The sequence below is a fragment of the Harmonia axyridis genome, chromosome 2 (assembly GCF_914767665.1).
Source record: "Harmonia axyridis chromosome 2, icHarAxyr1.1, whole genome shotgun sequence".
NCBI lineage: Eukaryota > Metazoa > Arthropoda > Insecta > Coleoptera > Coccinellidae > Harmonia > Harmonia axyridis.
Window position 1 is genome coordinate 1,957,909 of NC_059502.1, and position 24,380 is coordinate 1,982,288.

General features: G+C 35.6%; 1 protein-coding gene and 1 long non-coding RNA gene across 4 annotated transcripts in view; one reads left to right on the top strand and one right to left on the bottom strand.

Moving 5' to 3' along the window:
- The window catches only part of LOC123672029, a 47,615-nt gene that overhangs the window by 10,520 nt on the left and 12,715 nt on the right, over positions 1-24,380 (top strand). Inside the window, exon 3 of the long non-coding RNA XR_006746216.1 lies at positions 2,436-2,586. This is a non-coding gene — a long non-coding RNA (uncharacterized LOC123672029). The remainder of the gene's footprint in view (positions 1-2,435; positions 2,587-24,380) is intronic.
- LOC123672024 (pro-resilin) lies at positions 18,247-22,826 on the bottom strand. 3 transcript variants are annotated; one of them, XM_045605977.1, is made up of 7 exons: positions 22,690-22,826; positions 21,558-21,648; positions 21,394-21,495; positions 20,643-21,296; positions 19,337-20,451; positions 19,062-19,251; positions 18,247-18,875 (listed from the first exon to the last, which is right to left on the bottom strand). In XM_045605977.1, exons 1-7 carry the CDS (start codon positions 22,696-22,698, stop codon positions 18,676-18,678), a joined length of 2,361 nt encoding a protein of 786 aa, XP_045461933.1. In that variant the 5' UTR covers positions 22,699-22,826; the 3' UTR covers positions 18,247-18,675. The 3 variants fall into 3 exon arrangements, with proteins under 3 accessions (XP_045461933.1, XP_045461932.1, XP_045461931.1); XM_045605976.1 differs by having other exon boundaries at positions 21,382-21,495; XM_045605975.1 differs by having other exon boundaries at positions 20,643-21,299; positions 21,379-21,495.

The window sequence follows — 24,380 nt, forward strand, 5'->3', positions numbered from 1 at the left end:
ATATTTCGATGACGTTATGTTTACAAATACCTAAGCTTATTGTATGCCATCTACGATCTATTTATTTCGACTACCACTTACCGCTACAGCCATCTATTGCAAAACGACGGAAGTAAAGTTGTACACCTAATTCATAATGTTTTGTAACAATTGATTGCAGGAATGAAGAAAAAAGGTTCTCAAATGCAAGAAAAAAATTATCTTTCACCAAGACAATACTTCTTGTCACAAATGGATGAAAACAATGGTCAAATTGAACGAAATGCTGTTCGAACTGCTTGACCAGCCAGCATATTCTCCAGATCTCGTCCCCAGTGATTATTGGCTTTTCGAGACCTCAAAAGGCTGATGGAATTGTGGCTACTGCTCTTGTTTTCATTGCTGTTGTCGTTGTTGCAGCAGCAACTGCTGTAGCGGATAACCTTGAACGGGAACTTGGCTGAAATCGAGCTAAGATTTTTCCCATTTCCCCAAGGATTTACAAGGGTTTGGTCTAGAAACTGAAAATAAATCAGTGATGCTAATCCACCGAGATGTGATGACTAAATCATATGAACGGGAGCTCAAAAGCTTCTCTCATTTTTTCCCGAGCTCACTGCTCTAGTAACGAACGATATAAGCAACATACCGCTACCTCAAGTGACTGATAGCTATCGAGACCTTCCAAATCTCGCGTAGAGGTGAAAGTGATTGATTCCAAAATCCATCGACAGCAGATCATCGGAGAGCCAAGCGTTCGAATAAATCATCCAATTACCAGATGTGTGTTCTTCTAAAACAAACATCGGATGTTGCAATCCTCCACAGTTTAAGCCTATTCGGGTCAGTTTAGATTCATTGATATAGTCCATCAATCATTCCGAAACTAGAATACCCCTAAGGACATCTCTGTTCGAGAACTGATGCGCCGATCGCCCATATAGAGACTGCTAATAAGGCATCTGCGTAATTAGTGGTCTGCTCCGGGTGTCTCCATAAAATTAAAATTCTTATTTTCGATAATATGCGAGCAATTCATTAGGAGGAATGGTCTGTTTTCGGCGCCTTTTTTGTGCAGAACGATTTGTTGGAAATGGGAATTCTTATTGCGATGATCTATAAAATGTTCAAGTTGGTCTATGGGTGTTTTGAACTACTGGATTATGGAAAATATGGTATCATTCCTATATTCTCTTCACTATGTATTATAACGAGAAAAAAATTTACTTGATTTATAAAGGGTGTTTTTATAGAGCTATAGAACTTTAAATTGCAATAAAACCACGATGGATTATTCGATTGACATGAATTTTATTTATCCGCAAGATAATCTTGTGGCATAACATTTTAAATATGATTTCTGGCATATGACCGCCACGGCTGGCTCGGATGTAGTCCAATCTGGACGTCCAATTTTCGATTACTTTTTCCAACATTTGTGGCCGTATATCGGCAATAACACGGCGAATGTTGTCTTCCAAATGGTCAAGGGTTTGTGGCTTATCCGCATAAACCAATGACTTTACATAGCCCCACAGAAAGTAGTCTAGTGGTGTTAAACCACAAGATCTTGGAGGCTAATTCACAGGTCCAAAACGTGAAATTAGGCGGTCACCGAACGTGTCTTTCAATAAATCGATTGTGGCACGAGCTGTGTGACATGTTGCGCCGTCTTGTTGGAACCACAGCTCCTGGACATCATGGTTGTTCAATTCAGGAATGAAAAAGTTAGTAATCATGGCTCTATACCGATCACCATTGACTGTAACGTTCTGGCCATCATCGTTTTTTAAGAAGTACGGACTAATGATTCCACCAGCCCATAAAGCGCACCAAACAGTCAGTTTTTCTGGATGTAACGGTGTTTCGACATACACTTGAGGATTAGCTTCACTCCAAATGCGGCAGTTTTGTTTGTTGACGTAGCCATTCAACCAGAAGTGCTTTTCATCGCTAAACAAAATAAAATGGACGTAGTGCGCGATACGTATTCCGCACAAAACCATTATTTTCGAAATAAAATTGCACTATTTGCAAGCGTTGTTCAGGCGTGAGTCTATTCATAATGAATTGCCAAACCAAACTGAGGATAAATCACTTGACAGCTGTGGAATCGGTCGCCATCTTGAACAGTAAAGCCAGCTTAAAGTTATATACCTAAAAAAAAACACCCTATATCTCGCGAACCAATCTATCAAAACGAAACTTCTTATTGGAAAACACTTTCCATTGCCAATGTAAATCGTAGGAAGCTTCAATCTCCAGTCAATGCAATATTTCAAGAATTACCCAATAGTCACCATTAATAGTTCTATTAAGACACTTGCTTCACTCCAATCAATTCTCTGAAACCGTTCAGCTTACAGAGAAAATTGTAACGCGATCAATGTCTCTTAATGAATGCCGACTCAATGATGATCATTTGATTGATTATACAATATCTCTACTTTTTTCAGCACACCTTGTACCACGATGCCGTAGATGCAGAATTACGTTAGGAAGATTGTTAGGTGCCTCTCGAAGGCGTTTGCTGGTAGCATGTTGAGAAATATGTGCTGAAGACACGTTTGGAGAATTCGCGAGGAACTTCGTTTAGTAATAGTAATGGTAGGTAATTATTATAGAGGGTGCGGCAGCTAATTCTGCTGATTTGTATTTGGCGCCTACTTGCAAGTAGATTCCGACGCTGGAATCTACATAAGGACAATACGCTCTATTAGTGATGACGTCACACACCGCCATTTTGGTTCTCCTGTCAGTGTTCGGAATCCAAACAAACACATTGTCGTTCAAATTTGTACGTTTTCGTTGAAAAAATTGGCTTATTTGATAAATGAGATTATTTGAGGAACGATTTTACTATTAATTGATAGACAGAAGGCACGAGATTGATGCCACTAAGTTCGAACTTGAAGTTCAACTAATAAACACGGCTCTATACAAAATCTGGGGAATGATACAGGATTCAAACTTACTGGTATTAACCTCGTTCATTTTGTCTATCAATAAGGTAATTCTGAAATCGTTCCCCAAATACTCTTATTTATGAAAATAAGCCAATTCCTTCAACGACACCATACTAATTTGAATGACAATTTATTTGTTTGGATTCCGAACACTGACAGAAGAACCAAAAATGGTGGTGTGTGACGTCACACTAATAGAGCGTATATCGGGTGTCCCAAGGTGAGTGGCCCATTAGATTATTATGGGAACTATTGATGGTAAAGATTTCAAATTTTGTAGACAGATATTTGACCATGTAAGGTACATTTTTAAAATAATTTCACATTTCCAGTGTTGCCGGATGTACGACAATTTGGCAACAACTTTGTTATTTTGAATAGGACATCCGGTATTTCTATTTTTTTTATGATACTCCATAAAATATTAAATCTATTCACTCTTACTTTTCCATCCCTATCTTTAACGGTTTTTGAGTTATTAATTATTTTTCGAAATTTTAGATCAAATTGGCGTATTACAAAAATGACTCTAGTTCGCTCAATATTCGAGATTCAAGTCAGAAATTTTGCAAGTCGCTAGATATTGATCTGATCTGTGTCACTGCTTTTGAATTATGGTTGTCAATAATACAGGACGGACCAAAAAAAATCATCATTTGCCAAGTTACAAAATTGTAAAAAAGTCTATTTTTTCAAATTAGACACCTAGTATATTTTTCAATTTTTAGAATCAGTACAACACACTCTACAATTTTTCTATTCACGTCCCTATGCCTATCTCAACTGGATTCCGAGTTATATGCGTTTATTAGATTTCACATTGATTCAATAAGCGTTAATTTCTTTTGTATTGTTATTTTCTTTATGTCGTTCATAGATGGATATATCAACGAATCAGTTCAATCCATAAGTGTCAAAATAAACAATTATTGCCTAACAGGTGTTTTGTTCCGAGGTTTTTCTATAAATAATGGCTCAAGAAAGATATACACATATAACGCATATAACGCATATAACTCGGACTCCAGTTGAGATAGGTATAGGGACGTGAATAGAAAAATTGTAGAGTGTGTTGTATTGATTCCAAAAATTGAAAAATATACTAGGTGTCTAATTTGAAAAAATAAACTTTTTTACAATTTTGTAACTTGGCAAATGATGATTTTTTTTGGTCCGTCCTGTATTATTGACAACCATAATTCAAAAGCAGTGACACAGATCAGATCAATATCTAGCGACTTGAAAAATTTCTGACTTAAATCTCAAATATTGAGCGAACTAGAGTCATTTTTGTAATACGCCAATTTGATCTAAAATTTCGAAAAATAATTAATAACTCAAAAACCGTTGAAGATAGGGATGGAAAAGTAAGAGTGAATAGATTCAATATTTTATGGAGTATCATAAAAAAAATAGAAATACCTGATGTCCCATTTAAAATAACAAAGTTGTTGCCAAATTGTCGTACATCCGGCAACACTGGAAATGTGAAATTATTTTAAAAATGTACCTTACATGGCCAAATATCTATCCACAAAATTTGAAATCTTTACCACCAATAGTTTCCATAATAATCTAATAGGCCACTCACCTTGGGACACCCGATATACAGTTTAATTCAATATTCCAAGTCACAATTTCATATTATGGAGTGATAGTCAAATCTATCTTGAATCACTTCGGAGGTACAGGGTGTTGAACTTTTAGAAATTTTTTTCCATATATTTTAATAAATTCTGAACGAGTTGGGATAAACATCACTAAGCATTTGAATTTGGGAGGATATTGTATCAGAGAATTTCTTATATTTTCATGATTTTGTTAAGTTTCTCTTAGTTGTGTAGTTTTCGTGGGTATTGTCTCTTCAGTCGCCCCTAACCTCTACACCAATGATAGGGGATATTTTGTGCCATTTCCTGATTATTCCGACTTTCCTCCACAAAAAAAGGGGATACCTTTCATAAAAGCCGCTAGAACCTTTTTCGAGAAAAATAAATATTATTTCATATGTTGCAAAAAGGGAGATTGAATAAAAATTGTTGATTTTAGTGAGTCAAATATTGATCTCTCAATAGCATTTGAGTCATTTTTATCGAAAACGGTTCGATCTTGCTCTTTTTGAGGAAAGTCAGGAAATGGCTCCAAATAGCCCTTATCCTCAATGACATTGACTTTAGGGACGACTAAAACACTATACGCCACTGAGTAATTGCAGGAATTCAACAAAAACATGAAAATATTGAAAATCCCCCAAGTACCATATCTTCCAAAATTTCAAAATATTAACTTGGTGCATTAAAAAGAGTATCATTCCTCCTGAATAAATTTCGGAAAATCTTTAGTAATCAGAATTTGGCTGATATCTTTTCGATTCTTGCTTTAAATGTTCGTCCAACTTATAGTAATTACACATATTTATATTCATATGTACCATCAAAATCCCCTTTACTCTTGAATATTAGGATCATAAGAATGTTTCAGAGATAGTCTAACATTGAACACTAATTGATTCTTTATAGGGGCTATTACCAGTCTATTTGTTATTAATTGAAGATAATTCAAGGTCAACGAACATAGTTCTTTATTGCTTCGATAAATACATAAATAGAAATCAAAGTGTTCCAATTCTTTCGAATCGCGAACACACATTTGTCTTTTGTATAATAAATAATACTCTAATAACTAACGAAATAGCTAGGTGAATCACCTCGCATTAAAAACACGGAAGCAGCTCTCCGCACGAAATCTAAAAGGAGCAAACATCTACATAAAAGAACACGGAGTGTTGCCCCATTTCAGAAAAGCCACAATTCTCGACTCGAGACTCGAGGTTGAAATACATAAGATGTAACTCAGTCTCATCACGAACTATATTCATCACCCTCTCATGCGTTCGGCATGGAGAATCCAAGGATCCTTGCAAAACCAGACACATCTGTTTTGCATTGAATGCACAATACCTTAACCGTATCAAATTCGATGATGACCACAAGATCTGGAGAGCAAGATGCGAGGCAGAAAAAAATTGGAACTTTCACCTGTGCACCATCTGAACTTATGATACAGCACAAGCGAAATAAATAGAACAATGAGGTCATGTTCTTGTGTAAATATATTGCAACTGCTGCAAACATGGGAGATAAGTCATTACCATAACAACTTTGATGGTGATGTTCCTGAATCCGTTTGCTGGCTGGCAGAAATTTATTACAGGAATAACACTTTCGATTCCCTTTAGCTTTTTTTGGAATTATATTATTATCGACAAGGACAATCTTAATTATCTTATCTGAGATCGCTCCAATCATATTAAATAGAAGAACAGGGATCCATAATCGAAAAAAAAAGTATTTTAAAATCGAATCCATATAGTACATTGTTGGAAATGTGCTTCAATTACGAGGTATATACATATAATTATTTTCTGAAATAAAAATAATAAATCGAGAATTTTTCAAATAAATGACTATTTTCGATTATACTTTTATTATCTATGAAATCATTCCATTCGTTTTTCGTTGATTACATACTTCGATTTAATATCTACTTGATCATTACTTTATAAAGGGTGTTTTTTTTAGAGCTATAGAACTTTAAATTGCAATAAAACAACGATGGATTATTCGATTGACGTGAATTTTATTTATCCGTAAGATAATCTTGTGGCATTACATTTTAAATATGAATTCTGGCATATGACCGCCACGGCTGGCTCGGATGTAGTCCAATCTGAACGTCGAATTTTCGATAATCGTATATCGGCAATGACACGGCGAATGTTGTTTTCCAAATGGTCAAAAATTTGTGGCTTATCCGCATAGACCAATGACTTTACATAGTCCCACAGAAAGTAGTCTAGAGGTGTTAAATCATAAGATCTTGGAGGCAAATTCACAGGTCCAAAACGTGAAATTAGGCGGTCAACAAACGTGTCTTTCAATAAATCGATTATGGCACGTTGTGCCGTTTTGTTGGAACCACAGCTCCTGGACATCAATGTTGTTCAATTCAGGAATGAAAAAGTTAGTAATCATGGCTCTATACCGATCACCATTGACTGTAACGTTCTGGCCATCATCGTTTTTGAAGAAGTACGGACCCATGATTCCACCAGCCCATAAAGCGCACCAAACACTCAGTTTTTCTGGATGTAACGGTGTTTCGACATACACTTGAGGATTAGCTTCGCTCCAAATGCGGCAGTTTTGTTTGTTGACGAAGCCATTCAATCAGAAGTGCGCTTCATCGCTAAACAAAATAAAATGGACGTAGTTCACGATACGTATTCCGCACAGAACCATTATTTTCGAAATGAAATGACACTATATGCAAGCGTTGTTCAGGTGAGTCCATTCATGATGAATTGCCAAACCAAACTGAGAATGAATCACTTGACAGCTGTTGAATCGGTCGCCATTTCGAACAGTAATGCCAACTTAAAGTTATATACCTCGAAAAAAAGAACCCTATACGTCAGAATATTTATGACGATATTCTATCGAAATAGGACTTTTCAAATAAAAGTAGGTTTTTCCGAAGGTTTTTCATAAATTTTGCGTAAGAATTATGAGAATAAATGACCAACAATAAAATGAAAACTGATATGCAGAACAAACAAACATTGATTCATCTAAACAGAAATTATCGGAAAACTGATGTCTTTGACTATTCTTTTTCCCAAGTAGGGAAATAATTTTCAAAACTGATTGCTTACTTATTGTTCTGGATATAAAAAAAGAAAAACATATACCTTATGTGTAACATAAATTCTTAATTCGATCTAGTCGAGTTCTTAACCTCGATTCTCAGATGAAGTCACAGATAAACTCCATCAATTCATATTGGATATCAAATTTCAACCGCGAAGGATGGCAAATGGGTTTTGAGTTATTGTCCTGCCCTTGCAATACACACAATCGTGCTAGAATATCAATTATTAATGGCAACACCGAGCCATTAGTTCTCCTTATCGCACCAGTTGTATCTACATGTCTTCTAACAATCTAATCACGCAATTCTCTATGGCAGTTTCATATATATCTATATTTAAATATCGACTTCAATCGTAGGTGGCCTGCTACTCTCCCGGCTGTTCATGACTGTCTTTCATAATTTTCCCTATAAAGCCATGTTTGCACTGATTGATCTCCTGGGAGGAATACAGGTTGGTAAACACGACAGGCTTGCCAACTTTGACTCTACCCGCACAAGCAGCTGATGTATGGGATTCATACGTGGATATTCCATATATGACTGAATGGATGGATTCCATACTTCTATAGATATTTGGCTTTCGTTTCGGCGTCACAACTGATGTCGAAAATATGAATATGTTTGGTTCTCAACAAAATTCTAACAATTCACAAGAACTACAAAGTCGAATGTCGAAGAAAAAGCGTTTGCGGGTCCATGTCTTTTGTACCTCCAATTAAGGAACACACTGTATATTCTGCATCTTGACTACGATTGTCAAAGTCTCATAACCTTTGAAGAATTTCTCATCTTGGTAATCCAAATTTTATTGCAGGACCAGAGTTATTAATGTTGTTGATAAATTTGCTAGACTCTAAAATGGAATAATTTAGGAGAATTTTGAAGCTTTTCTACATTACTTTGATTTATTCTCGAAAATTTTCTTGATGTTTTTTCAGTAATTCTAAAGGGTGTTTTTTTTAGAGCTATAGAACTTTAAATTGCAATAAAACAACGATGGATTATTATATTGACATGAATTTTATTTATCCGCAAGATAATCTTGTGGCATTACATTTTAAATATGATTTCTGGCATATGACCGCCACGGCTGGCACGGATGTAGTCCAATCTGGACGTCCAATTTTCGATGACTTTTTCCAACATTTGTGGTCGTATATCGGCAATAACATGGCGAATGTTGTCTTTCAAATGGTCAAGGGTTTGTGCAAGCTTCAAAATGCTAAAAAATTGTTTTTTTAACAGTTTTATTCAATTCAAAAATCACGGAACATATTTCAGACGACCTTATCATATTATCCACTATAAAAACTGAATATAGACAGCGCATAACTTCACATGAGTATAGAGAATCAAAGGGCAAAACAGTACCTCTAAGCGTGCATTCTGAAAGACCCTCTGAGCTTGCATTCTAATTGATTAATTATTTACAATTCACGAAAAAAATCAGTTTAGACACCTTTTTCAGCCTGAGAATTGTGTAGCACAAATATTCAATATGAGTTGCACAATACTAAATGAGAAGGTAATCTATATTCGATCTCTTGCATAAAACCGATTATTCACTCAATAAACTTCTATTAAATCCTCATAATCTTCGAATAATCCAATATTTAGTTATGCCATCACATTTGTATAGAATATTAAAGATGAAATCTAAATTTGAATTCAATTCGCATGAGATACAATGGCGAATTCTATATCGATTTCTGAAATTTAATTTCGATTTAATTGTTGTATCATGATCGAAGCCATCATTTAAATCGAAATTAATATATCCTTGAGCGGGCTTGAAAGCCTTCCATCTATGTAAGAATCGTTATGAAATGGATTACTTAAGAATGTACCCACAGTTACTTCCTTCATTATGACCATACCCGTGCAAGAAGTGGATTCTAGAGCTCATCTGGATAGATTATCGATAAGGAGCTTATCTATATAAGGGCTTAGCGAAGTCTTCCGCTGAAAGCATTTCGAGAACTAGAAAGCTTTGAAAAAATATTCAGACCCCCGATCTTTTTTTCCGAAATAATAATATATCAGAAAGCAGGTCATAGATATCTTGATTCGCTCTATATTTTGGTTTCTGTTCGAGGTATTCGAAAAATTCTAGAAGGTTTATTTCAGTAATTTTTATGGTTTATATGATACTCATAATAGAACAAATCAAACCTTTACCGTTTTGGAGATATAGAAGATTTGTTGTTTATTTATATATTAGGCCAATTCAAAAGTCCCGGTCTGATGTACAGATGGCTAGTATTAAATCCATATGATTTTTAGTTAGTACCAACCTTCAAACGATAAGTGTCAAAATTTGACAGTAGTCTGACCATTATTTTGTGAGATATTGCGTTGTGAGTGTAGCTACTTTTATTATTTGAAAAAAGATGGAAACAAAAGAATTTCATGTGTTGATAATATATTGCTTTTTGAGCGGAAAAATACAGTTGAAGCAAAATCTTGGCTTGATGCAGAGTTTCCGTGATCTGCACTAGGAAAATCAACCATCATTGATTGGTATGCTAAGTTTAAACGTGGTGAAATGAACACCGAAGACGGCGAACGCAGTGGACGCCCAAAAGAGGCTGTCACCAATGAAAAAATCGAACAAGTTCACAAAATAATTTAGAATGACCGTAAATTGAAATTGATCGAGATAGCAGACATTGTGAAGATATCATCTGAACGTGTACATCATATCATTCACGAATATTTGTACATGAGAATGCTGTATGCAAAATGAGTGTCGCGCGAGCTCACAATCGATCAAAAGCAACAACGTGTTAATGATTCTGAGCAGTGTTTGAAGCTGTTTAAGTGAAATAAACCTGAATTTTTGCTTCGATATGTGACAATGGATGACACATAGCTCCATCATTTCATTCCGGAGTCCAATCGATAGTCAGCTGAGTGGACTGCACACGATGAACCGAATCCAAAACGAGGAAAACACAAAAGTCAGCTGGCAACGTTATGGCATCAGTATTCTGGGATGTGCAAGGTGTTATACCTTGCGCCTTGCTTTTCATTGATTATCTCCAAAAGGGCCAGACCATCAACAGCGATTATTTTATAGCGTTATTGGATCGTTTAAAGGATGAAATCGTTAAAAAACACCCCATCTGAAGAAAAAAAAGGTGTGCTGTTTCATCAAGACAATGCGCCGTGTCACAAATCAATGAAAACAATGGCAAAATTGCTCGAATTGGGTTTCGAATTGCTCCTGTATCCACCGTATTCGTATCTGGCCCCCAGCGACTTTTTCCTTTTCCTTTCAAAATGATGCTCGCTGGAAAGAAATTTAGCGCCAATTGAGAAGTAATCGCCGAAACTGAGGCCTATTTTGAATTGAAAGACAAATAGTACTACAAAATTAGTATCGAAAAGTTGGGAGATCGCTATAATCGCTGGATCGTCCTCGATGGCAACTATGTTGAATAATGAAATCGAATTTTGCAAAAAAAATGTGTTTTACTATGGTAGACCGGAAATTTTAAATTGGCCTATTAGGTCAACCTATATTTCTCAACGCAGTTTTTTAGTCGCAGATTTGTTGAAAAGCATTTAATTATCGGTTTTCAAAAATGTCATCAGTTTTAAAGATATTGAATGTTTGGACTATATTTTTTTGACGGGACACCTTTTATATAAATGGGATGTCCCCCCTAAAAAACATCAACTCTTCTTTAAGTACATGAATTTCTTATTCCCTGATAACTACAGACAAATGTCTGAAGTCTAATTCCACTTCTATCAAAATTGCATCAATATTGCTCGAATGCAGTAGATGGAGATCTATGTTTTTTCTCAATATCTTCATTATTCACGCTTGAAAGCGGACAAAACCGTGGTGCACAGTAAAGAATAATCGAATTTTTATGCAAATACATAGTATAATGGACCATCAATTAAAACCTCGATAACTCAACTATGTTCGAACTGCAAGCGTATAATCACGTAGTTTTTACAGGTGAGTAATTTATAGCTTGGAGATTGCAGATTGAAATATTGCAGTAGATATCTCTATTATTCTCCACTTGAGCCCATATAAGTAGCAGGGTTTTTAAGCCCAAGTAGCTCTCTGATGAGAGCTCATTTCATGTTCTTGACATTTCCACTTTAGTATATCCGTATTTGAGAATTTCTTTGCAAAATTAGATGCCTGAAAGGAGTACTTGGGTAAAAAAACATAGCCAATTGAATCGAAGATTATTTTATCATATTAACATTAACATTAATGCAGCTAATATTAAAAAAAAATTAAGTGAATTATTTGTTGTATTGATATGCATCAGACACAAATCAGAAAATCCTTGAATCAAGAATTGGAGAAGAAAAATACAGAATATTTCCAACAAAGAAATCATCAAAATATTTAGAAACATTCATTTTGATAAAATGATATGCAGATCACGTGAACGAACAGAAACATAGTCTGAATTCTCTTAAGGAGATCGAAATGACTGCATTTTTCATCTGAAAAAATCCCATCAATATTTATCGCTTATATGATCTTCTCAGATGTCTGCAAACTTTTTCAATCATTTCAATATTATTGAAATAAGGTGCGATTTGCACAAAATTTGCAGACCGTAGATATCTGAGCAAATCATATGCGCAATAAATATTGATGAGACTTTTTCAGCTGAAAATATGCGGTCATTTCTGAGAGAATTCAGACTATGTTTTTGTTTGTTCACGTGATTTTCATTTCATTTTGCTCGAATGAATAGTTTAATGAATTATTTGATTTGGCTCATCTTTAATTGATATCATTAGTAGGTTAAGTAGAGCTGAGTAATCTTATCCCTTTGAAATTTTATGCGTGGAAATAATACAGTCAGCTCTAGTACAAAACATGAAATGCCAAGCATTTTTGAAACTATTCATTTCAAGCACAAAATGTCTCAACAAAAAATAAAGATCACTAAGGTATCCGACAGGCAAAAAACATTGATTTGAATATATGAAGTAATTGACATTTTTTAAACGTCATTTTTCAAAAATTGCTGTGTCTTTCGGACCACCTGCAGAGTGATACATAAATTTGCAGACTTGATAACTTTTCGAGAACTAAATAAAAAAATCTAACAATTATCTTGAACAGTTTTCAAGATATGATATCTAATCCATAACATTTTTCGACAAAAATCTAAGTTAAAAAGATAAATAGGTAATGGCTAATGGTAAGTGAGCTATTTTGTAATCGGAATTTCATGGAGAGAATGAGTATGACTGAAAATTGTGCATTCTCATTCGGAAAAACATGTTTTATCGTGTTTTACCACTTTCAGACCAGCCTGTAGAGTCAACAATAATTTGAGCTTATGCGCAAGTACTGTCGATTCCGTCAAAATTTAATTATTCTCCTAGCCTAAAATTTACAAGAGTTATCGACCGATCGACCACTATTGACTCACCCTGTATGTCTTTGATTTCTGACTACACATACTAGTGCAAAATTAGCAAATTCAAAATAAACATGGCTCCACAGCATCCCCAGATTAGGCCATCAGAAACATCTCCGTTACGTCAAATCTCCGACAAAACGTAATAACATGAATAAACCAAAGGAATAGTTACTTAACAAAAGAACGGCGTGTAATATAATTCATAACAATTTTCCGTTACAAATCGTTCTCGTGCTCTCAGCGCCTCTGGTTATGTTCTCTGAGAACCGAAACGGACCAGATTGTTGAAATGTAATTATAGCTTTGATTAGTGCTATCGCTACATTTCGGGTTTCTCACATTGTCGTATTTGCATTGTTGCTCGTGAGATTTCCGATTGTTGACCAACAAATAAATACTGGATTAGAGCCGGAATCTGCATATTCATTACAGTGGGAGTGAAGATTCGTCCGGTTTGAAGGAGAGATTTCCAATACGAATATTACTGATGAAATCACTGCAGATAAAGGGGTTTCCAATAAGAGGTTTGATTTTGAATAGCCCGCTATCTAGGCAGCTGTGACTTTTGAACATCCGACAAGTAAAAAGTAAACTAAGCCATTACTAAGATGCATAGAATACCTGGTGTGTCTACTTATACCTGTAAAACTTTCAGACAAAACGGGAGATTTTTCGGATTTATACCTACTTGATTTCGAGGGATCGCGGGCTTTTCAGATGGCGCATACATCGTTTACATTTGACATTTCTCTCAATTCTCGACTCTTGTGAACCAAGGGCGTAGATCTTTTTTTTCTTGGGGAGGGATAATCGAAAAAAAAATTTTTGACAACTTATTCATATCTGTAATGTTAGAAAAAGAAGTTTGATAATGAAGTTTGAACCAAATTACTCGAAATAATTTTTGTTGTTACTAATTCGGTTGTTCTTACCTTGTTCTCAAATAAGAGTTATGAAGGAAAATGAGAAATTACTTGGACAATTTTGAGAAAAAAAAGTTTCATGAATATGAGCCCACAAAGGCTTTGCTTTCAATATACTGGTTGTTTCTAGTGTGTCGTACAGTTTATCAAATATTTATTAATCTTCGCTACAGATTAGGTAAATAAATACCAAAACTTATAATGAATGCATTCATTAGAGCTTACTAGCTGGATCTTTATAATAATTTGGATTTTCCTGAGGATTACTAGAGATTTTTCTCGAAATCGATAGCAGATACGACAAAACTATAACAAACCAAAAAGTGTAGTAATGGACCAGAGTTTTTTTTCTACATTTTTCTAGACTAACAGCCATTCACCAAAATGAAGTTCTGGAAGAAGGAAGCAGGCATCATTCCAGAAAATATATCACCCTGTAGATTTGCATTCAAAATTAGCATATCACATAGTGAAAACTTTAAACTGGAATATCTATGTCCAATTCATATTAAATATCTTGTGAAAGGAAGGTTATACGATGAAATAACTTGAACTTCAACACATGCATCTCAAAACAAAATGTTTGGGGACTCATGTTATAGGACTTTTTTTCTTAAAATGATCCGGAAATCTGTCATTTTCATTTGTATCTCCAATTTAGGAGCACCGTGTAATTACCCCCAGTATCCCCCTATTTCTACGCTCTTGTCGTGAACTTTGAGTATAGAACAATAATATTTTATATTCTATGGTCTGTCATTATATTCCATTCATTTGAGTGAAAATTCGATATGAACTGAATTGTAATTTATTGTGAATGTTTGCAGTGTCTAAAATCAGTATTTCATTCTTAAACGGCACCAGGCAGATGCGGGAATTCGAAAATTTTTAAAGAGCGCCACCTTACAGCACTCTGGTGAAGCAGACCACCAAAGCAACAGGTGGGTCTCTCAAAAAGTATGAAACAAAATCGAATCAGTAAACACACCAGGTATTCTATGCATCTTAGCCATTACTCAAGATGGAACGATACAGGCATCTAGCGGGTGTTTTTTTTCGAGGTATATAACTTTAAGTTGGCATTACTATTCAAAATGGAGACCGATTTAACAGCTGTCAAGTGATTTATTCTCAGTTTGGTTTGGCAATTCATCATTAATAGACTCGCGCCTGAACAATGCTTGTAAATAGTGCCATTTTATTTCGAAAATAATGGTTCTGTGCGGAATACGTATCGCGCACTACGTCCATTTTATTTTGTTTAGCGATGAAGCGCACTTCTGGTTGAATGGCTTTGTCAACAAACAAAACTGCCGCATTTGGAGTGAAGCTAATCCTCAAGTGTATGTCGAAACACCGTTACAACCAGAAAAACTGACTCTCTGGTGCGCTTTATGGGCTGGTGGAATCATTGGTCCGTACTTCTTCAAAAACGATGATGGCCAGAACGTTACAGTCAATGGTGATCGGTATAGAGCCATGATTACTAACTTTTTCATACCTGAATTGAACAACCATGAATTCAGGAGCTGTGGTTCCAACAAGACGGCGCAACATGTCACACAGCTCGTGCCACAATCGATTTTTTGAAAGACACGTTTGGTGACCGCCTAATTTCACGTTTTAGACCTGTGAATTGGCCTCCAAGATCTTGTGATTTAACACCGCTAGACTTCTTTTTGTGGGGCTATGTAAATTCATGGGTCTATGCGGATAAGCCACAAACCCTTGACCATTTGGAAGACAACATTTGCCGTGTTATTGCCGATATACGGCCACAAATGTTGGAAAAAGTCATCGAAAACTGGACGTCCAGATTGGACTACATCCGAGCCAGCCGTGGCAATCATATGCCAGAAATCATATTTAAAATGTAATGCCACAAGATTATCTTGCGGATAAATATAATTCATGTCAATCGAATAATCCATCGTTGTTTAATTGCAATTTAAAGTTCTATAGCTCCAAAAAAAACACCCCTTATAACGCACTGAAAATGTTAAAATTCACTACAAAAATGGTGGAATTTGCAGTCACTGTTTCCAATTTTGGTTCATCGTGAAACTCCTTCTCGGCCAGCTTTAGTGAAGCTGGTGGAAAAATTTGAGCTATTGGGACAAGTTGATGATGTGAAGAATTGAAACCGTGTGCGTCACTCAAGAACATCTGAAAATATTGCTGCTATAGCACGTATTGTTGAAGAAAACCTAGGTTCATCGATTCTTGGTCGATCTTGGGTCCTTGAAATGCATCAAAATGGTCCAGATTTTCATCGAAAAATGATCTTCAGTGATGAGACACATTCTCACCTTGAAGGCTTCGGTAACAAACATAATTGTCTTATTTGGGGCTCGGAAAATACAAGAATGATTTTTGAAAAACCTCTCCATCCTCAACGTGTCACTGTTTGGTACGGTTTTTGGGCTGGTGGTTTGATTGGACCTAACTTATTCGAAAATAAGGCTGGTGCAACAGTTACGTGAATAGATAGCCTTACCGAGATATGATTAATGATTTTTTATGACCGGATTTGGAAGATATTGATAGGGACGACGTTTTCAACGAGAAATCTTTAAATTCGTCTTTCCAGATACGCCAGAAGACTCCACAAAAATAGAAATTGACAGACGTGAAGGCAGGAGCATTTCCATGCTTGTTTAAATTGGTATGTGTATTTTTTTTTATTAGATTCTGCATAAATCTTCAAAACTAAAACTTTCTCTACTGCCTCAGTCTTCAATGTTCGCTTTTTTACTGTAATATAGCGTACAATTACCCAATCAAAAAATTAAAGTGACGTGACAGAAAAGTGCAAAATTATAGCACATTGCTATTTATAACTATTTTGGAACAATTTTCTCGAAAAAACAAGAAACAATATAAATAAAAATGCTTGTTTGGCAGCCAAGACATTCAACCAACCAAATCTTGAATGCCACAATTCAAATTGCAATTGATGAAGAGTCTTCATATCTCCAAAATGCGATTATTCAATGATAATGAGCTCCTAGAATGATAGCAATAGATTCTATGAACAACGATAGATTTTATGGACAAGTATTTGTTGATTTATACCGAACTACTGAAGTATTGGGAGAAGTGCTCTGCTTTTTATAGAATCCTTCCATCCAATTACAGCTGAACTTGAATTATTTCAAACTCTCACCATAGAAGGATGTGGTTTTGAGTAACATTAATTGGGAAGGTGGTGGACCTGCGCATTTTCATTACATTGATCATTCTAATCGGAATTATAGTTTGCTACTTTCGCTATCAAGCACAGAATTACGGTGTAAGAAATCAGGAGATTCTTATTTCGATAGTGGTGATATCAGAGCGAAGGTGGTATGATGTTGGCATCAGTTGGCTCAAAATCGAGTAAATTGGAGAAATCAAGGGGAGGCCTATATTCAGAAGTGGATGCAAACAGGCTGTTTAAGAAAGAGAAGAAGAAGATACCTTAGGCGCCTCGCACACAAGAGCAATACACAACTAGCAACTAAGCAACTAGTAATAAGCAATATTATTGATAGTATGTATTTCACATTCATTTTTATGGTGAATCATACACCAATGGAAAGTCATATCGTCTGTATAGAGATGCCTGTGTAGCAGATTTGAATTTGAATAAGGGTGCAAAAGCTAGCTTTACTTTTCAGTTCTGTTGGTATTTTTCGAATTTCTAGCCAGAAATAATCTTAAACGATAAGCTTCGATTCACTGATGGCGAATCCGTATCCGTACTCAAGTATGATTCAGTCTTGTCGGCCGTATTCAAAATAACTTTCTTACTAACTATAAGATCTAAGAAGGAACTAGAAATTAAAAATTTTCAGGGGGATTCTATTTTTTTTTCAAAACGATATATTCGATAGCCATGAAAATTTGCAATTTGGTTTAGAATTATAATTTGAAGCCACATTCAAAATTTTGTATTGGATGTTGAATATAAACTGGAAACTAGCGCTCAAAAGCTCCTGAGTTCACGTCATTCAAATTCCTCAAAAGTTTTTCTGAGTATAGTGCTCTTATAATAAAAAATTGTAAGAAAATTATAAAAATTTTCTTTGAATTGTAGATTTGAGAATTTTTTCTGTTGGTCAATTTAATGATATTTGTCATTCATGAAATTGTATTTCCAGGCAAAATAAATAAGTAATAAAAAATTTGTCAACTCGATATCGAAGAATACAAATCGCTGAAGTTCAGACAACCCTGATAGTTATTGAAATATCAATAAAACCAAATGAATATTTATAAACCATTTATTCTTTTCATATAAATTACTATACACAATATGTCATACAAAAGTTTCATCATATCCTAGGCAAGCAGTCGTCATTAAAAAAAATTCCATTACCATTACAGTTTGAGAACTTCTCAATTATTTTATATACAAGAAACATACGAACAACTAGTTTATAATGGGGTGAAATATTAAATAAAGTGATTTTTATCGATGAACAATGAAGGTTAGAATAATCATCAGTAGAATCTCCTTGAAAAAGACTAGAGATAAGTACATAATTTTTCGAATTTCGTTTTGAAAATTCAAAATGGGTTAGGAAGAGATTCTGTTGTTGAGTTTATTCATATACCATTTTTCAAAAATCCAAACAAATATTCAGGTCCCTCAGTTTACTTTTTGTTCGATATGTGAAGATGCCGATTTCGTTGCATTCAATAGGAGTATCCGTTACCATTTCCGTTTCCGTTTCCGTTACCGTTTCCATTTCCATTTCCATTTGAGTATCCGTTTCCATTTCCGTTGCCATTTCCATTTGAGTATCCGTTACCATTACCATTTCCGTTACCATTGGAGTAGCCGTTACCATTGCTGTTTCGTCCACGTGGGTAACCGTTACCGTTACCGTTTCCTTCTGCAAAACAGAAACTTATTATTAGATTTTTCTCTGTTGGAATTTGCTCGATTCAATTTAAGGTATGTATTGAAGAAAACAATAGAATACAGTATAGAGATGAAGAAGATGTAGTGAAGAAATAAATTAATATAAACCCAACGGAAAAAATATTGAACCCTTATTCCGACTGAATTTGAATGATACCTTCATATGTAACGGTGGGTTTGTAACCATCAGTGTCAGCTTCGTATGACACAATTTGTTTTCTGCCATCTGGTAACAATACATTGTACTCGCCTGTTGTCAAATCTCCATCCCTCTGTTCTTTGTGTCCGAACTGGTTTCCGGATTCTGGGTCGTTGACCTCGTATTCGAATTCGTATTTCGCCACTTCCTGAAATAGAGATTATTCCAAATATAGTTTGGTTTAACTGATATACATTTCTAAATAATTATATCGATCTTCAATTACAACTTACTGTTGATTCTTCTGCACCTCCGTAACCGTAACCGTTTGTGGGAGGCAAGTAGCTTGGTCCTGGTGTTCCGTTACTGTATCCGTTACCATTGCCATTGCCGTTTCCATTTCCATTAGCATAGCCGTTACCATTGCCGTTTCCATTGCTATATCCGTTACCATTTCCATTACCATTACCGTTCTTTTTGCCGTTACCGTTGCCATTTCCATTAGCATAACCGTTGCCATTGCCGTTTCCGTTGCTATAACCGTTACCATTTCCATTACCATTACCGTTCTTTTTGCCGTTACCATTTCCATTGCCATTTCCGTTTCTGTATCCGTTACCATTTCCATTACCGTTTCCGTTAGGGGCACCATATACAGGACTTGGTGGACCGTAAACTGAGCTTACACCATTACCGTTACCGTTTCCATTACCATTTCCGTTACCATTAGGAACTCCATAAGAGGTACTCGGTGGGCCGTAAGTAGCACTGATGCCATTACCATTTCCATTGGAAGGTACACCATAGGTGGAGCTAGGACGACCGTTGCCGTTACCGTTTCCGTTGCCGTTGCCATTTCTTCCATTACCATTGCCATTGGAAGGTACTCCGTAGGTTGAGCTTGGGCGTCCGTTACCGTTACCATTTCCATTTCCGTTACCATTAGGCACTCCATAAGTGGTACTAGGTGGTCCATAGGTAGCGCTGATGCCATTACCATTTCCATTGGAAGGTGCACCGTAGGTAGAGCTAGGACGTCCGTTACCGTTACCATTTCCATTACCATTTCCGTTACCATTAGGCACTCCATAAGTAGAACTAGGTGGTCCATAGGTAGCACTGATGCCATTACCATTTCCATTGGATGGTGCACCGTAGGTAGAGCTAGGACGTCCATTACCGTTACCATTTCCGTTGCCATTACCATTTCTTCTGTTACCATTACCATTTCCATTGCCGTTTCCGTTACCATTAGGCACTCCATATGTGGAACTGGGTGGTCCATAGGTAGCACTGATGCCATTTCCATTTCCATTAGAAGGTACACCGTAGGTGGAACTGGGACGTCCGTTACCGTTTCCATTTCCATTACTGGGAGGTAGATAGGAAGATCCTGGACGTCCATTTCCTAAAACATAAAATCGACTCCAATTTTGAAAACTATATTAATATTATGAATATTATAATGAAATATTATGTTTGAAAATATTTAGAATAATGAATTCTTTCGAGAATATTTTAGGAGATATTCTTTTAACTTTAGACGTTTGAAATTTCATTGAAAATCTGAAGTTTTTTGGTTAAACCTATTATTATTACCGTTTCCATTTCCATTTGGAGCACCATAAGTTGAAGCGGGTCTACCATTGCCATTTCCTCCGTTACCATTACCGTTCCTTCCGTTGCCATTACCATTTCTTCCATTACCATTACCATTCCTTCCGTTACCGTTGCCATTTGGTACTCCGTATGTGGAACTGGGTGGTCCATAAGTTTGACTTACACCGTTACCGTTACCGTTTGCTGGAGCACCGTAGGTTGAACTGGGTTTGCCATTGCCGTTACCGTTTCCATTGCCATTGGGTGCACCGTAAGTGCTACTTGGTCTACCGTTGCCATTTCCGTTACCATTTCTATAGCCGTTACCGTTTCCATTACCATTACCGTTACCGTTGCCGTTTCCATTACCGTTACCATTGCCGTTTCTATAACCGTTACCATTTCCGTTTCCGTTTGGTACGCCGTATGTGGTGCTGGGTGGACCGTAAGTGGCAGTTGGAGCTCCATAAGTTGCGCTAGGGCCTCCATTACCATTTCCGTTACCGTTTGTAGCACCGTTTCCGTTACCGTTTGTAGCGCCGTTTCCGTTACCGTTAGGTGGCAGGTAGCTTGATCCAGGGACTTGATCGCTGTCTACATCGTATCCATTTCCATTAACTGGTGGAAGATAGGTTGGACCTTGATATCCGTTTCCTTAAAAAAAAGAATTATATTTTGCGAATAAAAGACGATGAAATAGTAATAGAAGAAAGTAAAGTGGCAGTAAGAGACTAATTACCGTTTCCATTACCGTTTCCGTTACCGTTACCATTTCCATTACCGTTACCATTTGGGCCTATTGGCGTTCCTGGTTGATATCCAGGTGGTCCATAAGCCGAACTTGGTTTTCCATCTGTAACGTATTTCATCAATATTAGTTTGACGTTATCTTATGTTTAGATAATTCCAACTCACTTGAATATCCACCCTGCGAAGGTGGTAGGTATGATGGTACTGGAGGTTCAGCAGCTACTAAACCCCAAATAAGTATGAACAGTATATTGATCTGAAAAAAAATATAAGGAGAAAAATATTTCAGATTTCTTATGATGGTAATAATTTCGGGATAAATATCACGTTATCGGTTTTCAATCTGTTTTTTATTGTAACATTTTCCGGATGAGAAAATAAGATGAAAATATTTTATTTAGTTTCATCGTCACACAGTTTCAAGTTTATGATTAGTTGATTAATTTCCCAGAAAAGCTCTAGATGGCGTAATGGAAGATCATTTTATTCAGCATTTGGATTATTTCTCAGTTTACTTGGAATGCGATGAAATAAATTTAGAACAATTGGAGACCACCATTTTCGGAAAAAAAAATTTTAATTGCACAAGACTTTTTCAGGGCTATAATTATTTGATTCATAGTGGTTTTCATTATGTCTTTTAACTCAAAATTTTTGCCAAAAGTTCAGAAGCACATATATTTTTGATAGTTTAAATGACCTGAAATCATATTCATTTTTGAAAACTAAAATTTCAATCGAATTTTCACAAGAATATTTAGACATAAAGATCACAATACCTTAGAATTTCTAAGATTCATCTTCAAGCAAAACTCTGATTAGACGGCTTTTTGAATGAATTACTGACAGGATAAGTAATTTTTTAAAGGTTATAGGATTATGACAATCGATGTTAAGTTACAGAATATAGGTTGAAGTCCCTTTGACAGACTTTATGTTGGCTACCGATCATAGAACGAGAAGGAACTACAATTGGTCCAGAAATACTTTGCTATCTTCTAGACAAGGTGAAAATTACAATTTTGACATGAAAATTTGGGATAACATCTTAAATGCATCAGAATTCAATATCACATTTCAATTAAAAATGAACATTATGAAAATTAGTTGAAAAATGAAAATGCTCTTATTGGAATCTTTTCAAATTGAATTCCTGATCATTCTCATATTTTCGAAAACAATTTTGCCATCGAAACAAAATTTTTATTTTTCCGGGAAAACATTTGCTGGGTCCACTATTCAATTTAAAAAAAAAATTGAAGCCCCTACAATTTTTCGCATAGGGTATCGATCTTACCTTATTCATGTTGAAATGAAAGAGTAAAATCCTAAACGATTTTCACTGGAAAACACTGCTACTGGAATCAAATGCTACCTAATCAGATGAGACACAAGTAATGAATGAATCTCAAAGAAGATCCCCCAGTTTATATATAAAATCAATCGTGATTCACCATTAGCCGTCTTATTTAGTGCACCATCGTAAAGGATCCATTTTTGCAATTTTTAGTCATTTATCGCAGTTTTTTTATCGTTGGCTCGGCATTGTCGATCGGTCGCATCATATTACCTAACGTAAGTGGCAAATGTTGTTGAGCGTTCCATATTTGATCCTTGTGTCTTTGTAAGCCCGCGATTTATTCAATCTTGATCCATGAAAATGTATCTTCTCCGAGATATATTGTGTGCAAGGATATGTACATGATAACGGTGGCGCAACCACCATCTAGGTACTTTCGTGTGTGTAATTTAGAGCTTTGCTTCAGTTCGTTATGGAATTGGAGCACTTATCTGGGATATCTCAGTTAATGATGCATTTTTGGGAATTAAGTTCAACTCCACGAGATGATTTTATCTCATGGATTTCATAAAATCGTTTGTGAGGGAGGTTGTGTGGTTTCTAGACAACCGCAGTTTTCATTCAGTTATTATTCAGTGAAATTGTGGAGAATTGAAATTTGCATACATAAAAAGTTTTCATAAATGAATGCCAAAATTTCTGGAGTGTATAGGGTGTGAAGGGTTTTCAAATAGAAATGATACAATGGTTATGATTGCAACACTGAATATTATTTTTTGAATACAGGGTGTTAATAAATTGGAGGTACAAAGGAATATGAGAGATTTCTCGGATAATTTTAAGAAAGAAGTCCCGTAAGCATGATCCCCTAAACGCTTTGTTTTCGAAATACAGATACATGGTGTTTCTTGTAGTTCTATTTTTTTGTTATGATCATACCAGTTTATCGAATCTTTATTAATCTTCGCTACAGATTGGATAAATAACCAAAACTTATAATTAATTTATTTATCACAGCTTACTAACTGGATCTTTTTAATAATTTGGATTTTCCTGAGGATTACTAGAGAATTGTTTGGAATTGTTCTCGAAATCCGTAGCAGATACGATAAAACTATAAGAAACCAAAAAGGGTAGCACTGGACCAAAATTTCTTTCTACATTTTTCTAAACTACCAATGGCCCATCAAAAAAAAATTCTGTCAGAAAGAACCGGCACTATTCTAGAAAAATTTTCATTTTATGAGAGAAAAATAAAAAAAAATCAATCTTTAATACCCTGTATCTCGAAAACAAAGCGTTTAGGGGTCCATGTTTATAGGGCCATTTTTTTCTCTGAAAGATCTGAGGAATCTGTAACTTTTGTTTGTACCTCCAATTCAGAAACACTCTGTATAGAAAAATTAACCAAACTTCAAGCAAATTTAGTGTACCGAGTAAATTGAAATTTAGATAGAATAACAGGGTGTTCCTAAATTGGGAATACAAACGGAAATCGGGAAATAACAAAGTTTTTAATTTTTTTCTTAATTTTTCTCTCATAGCTCTTCGTTCATAAGATATTAAATTCAAATTAATCATAGAGATTCCAATTTGAAGTTTTCATCGAATGATATGCTAATTTTGAATGCAAATCTACAGGGTGATAATTTTTCCGGAACAGTGCCGGTTCTTTCCTCCAGACCTTT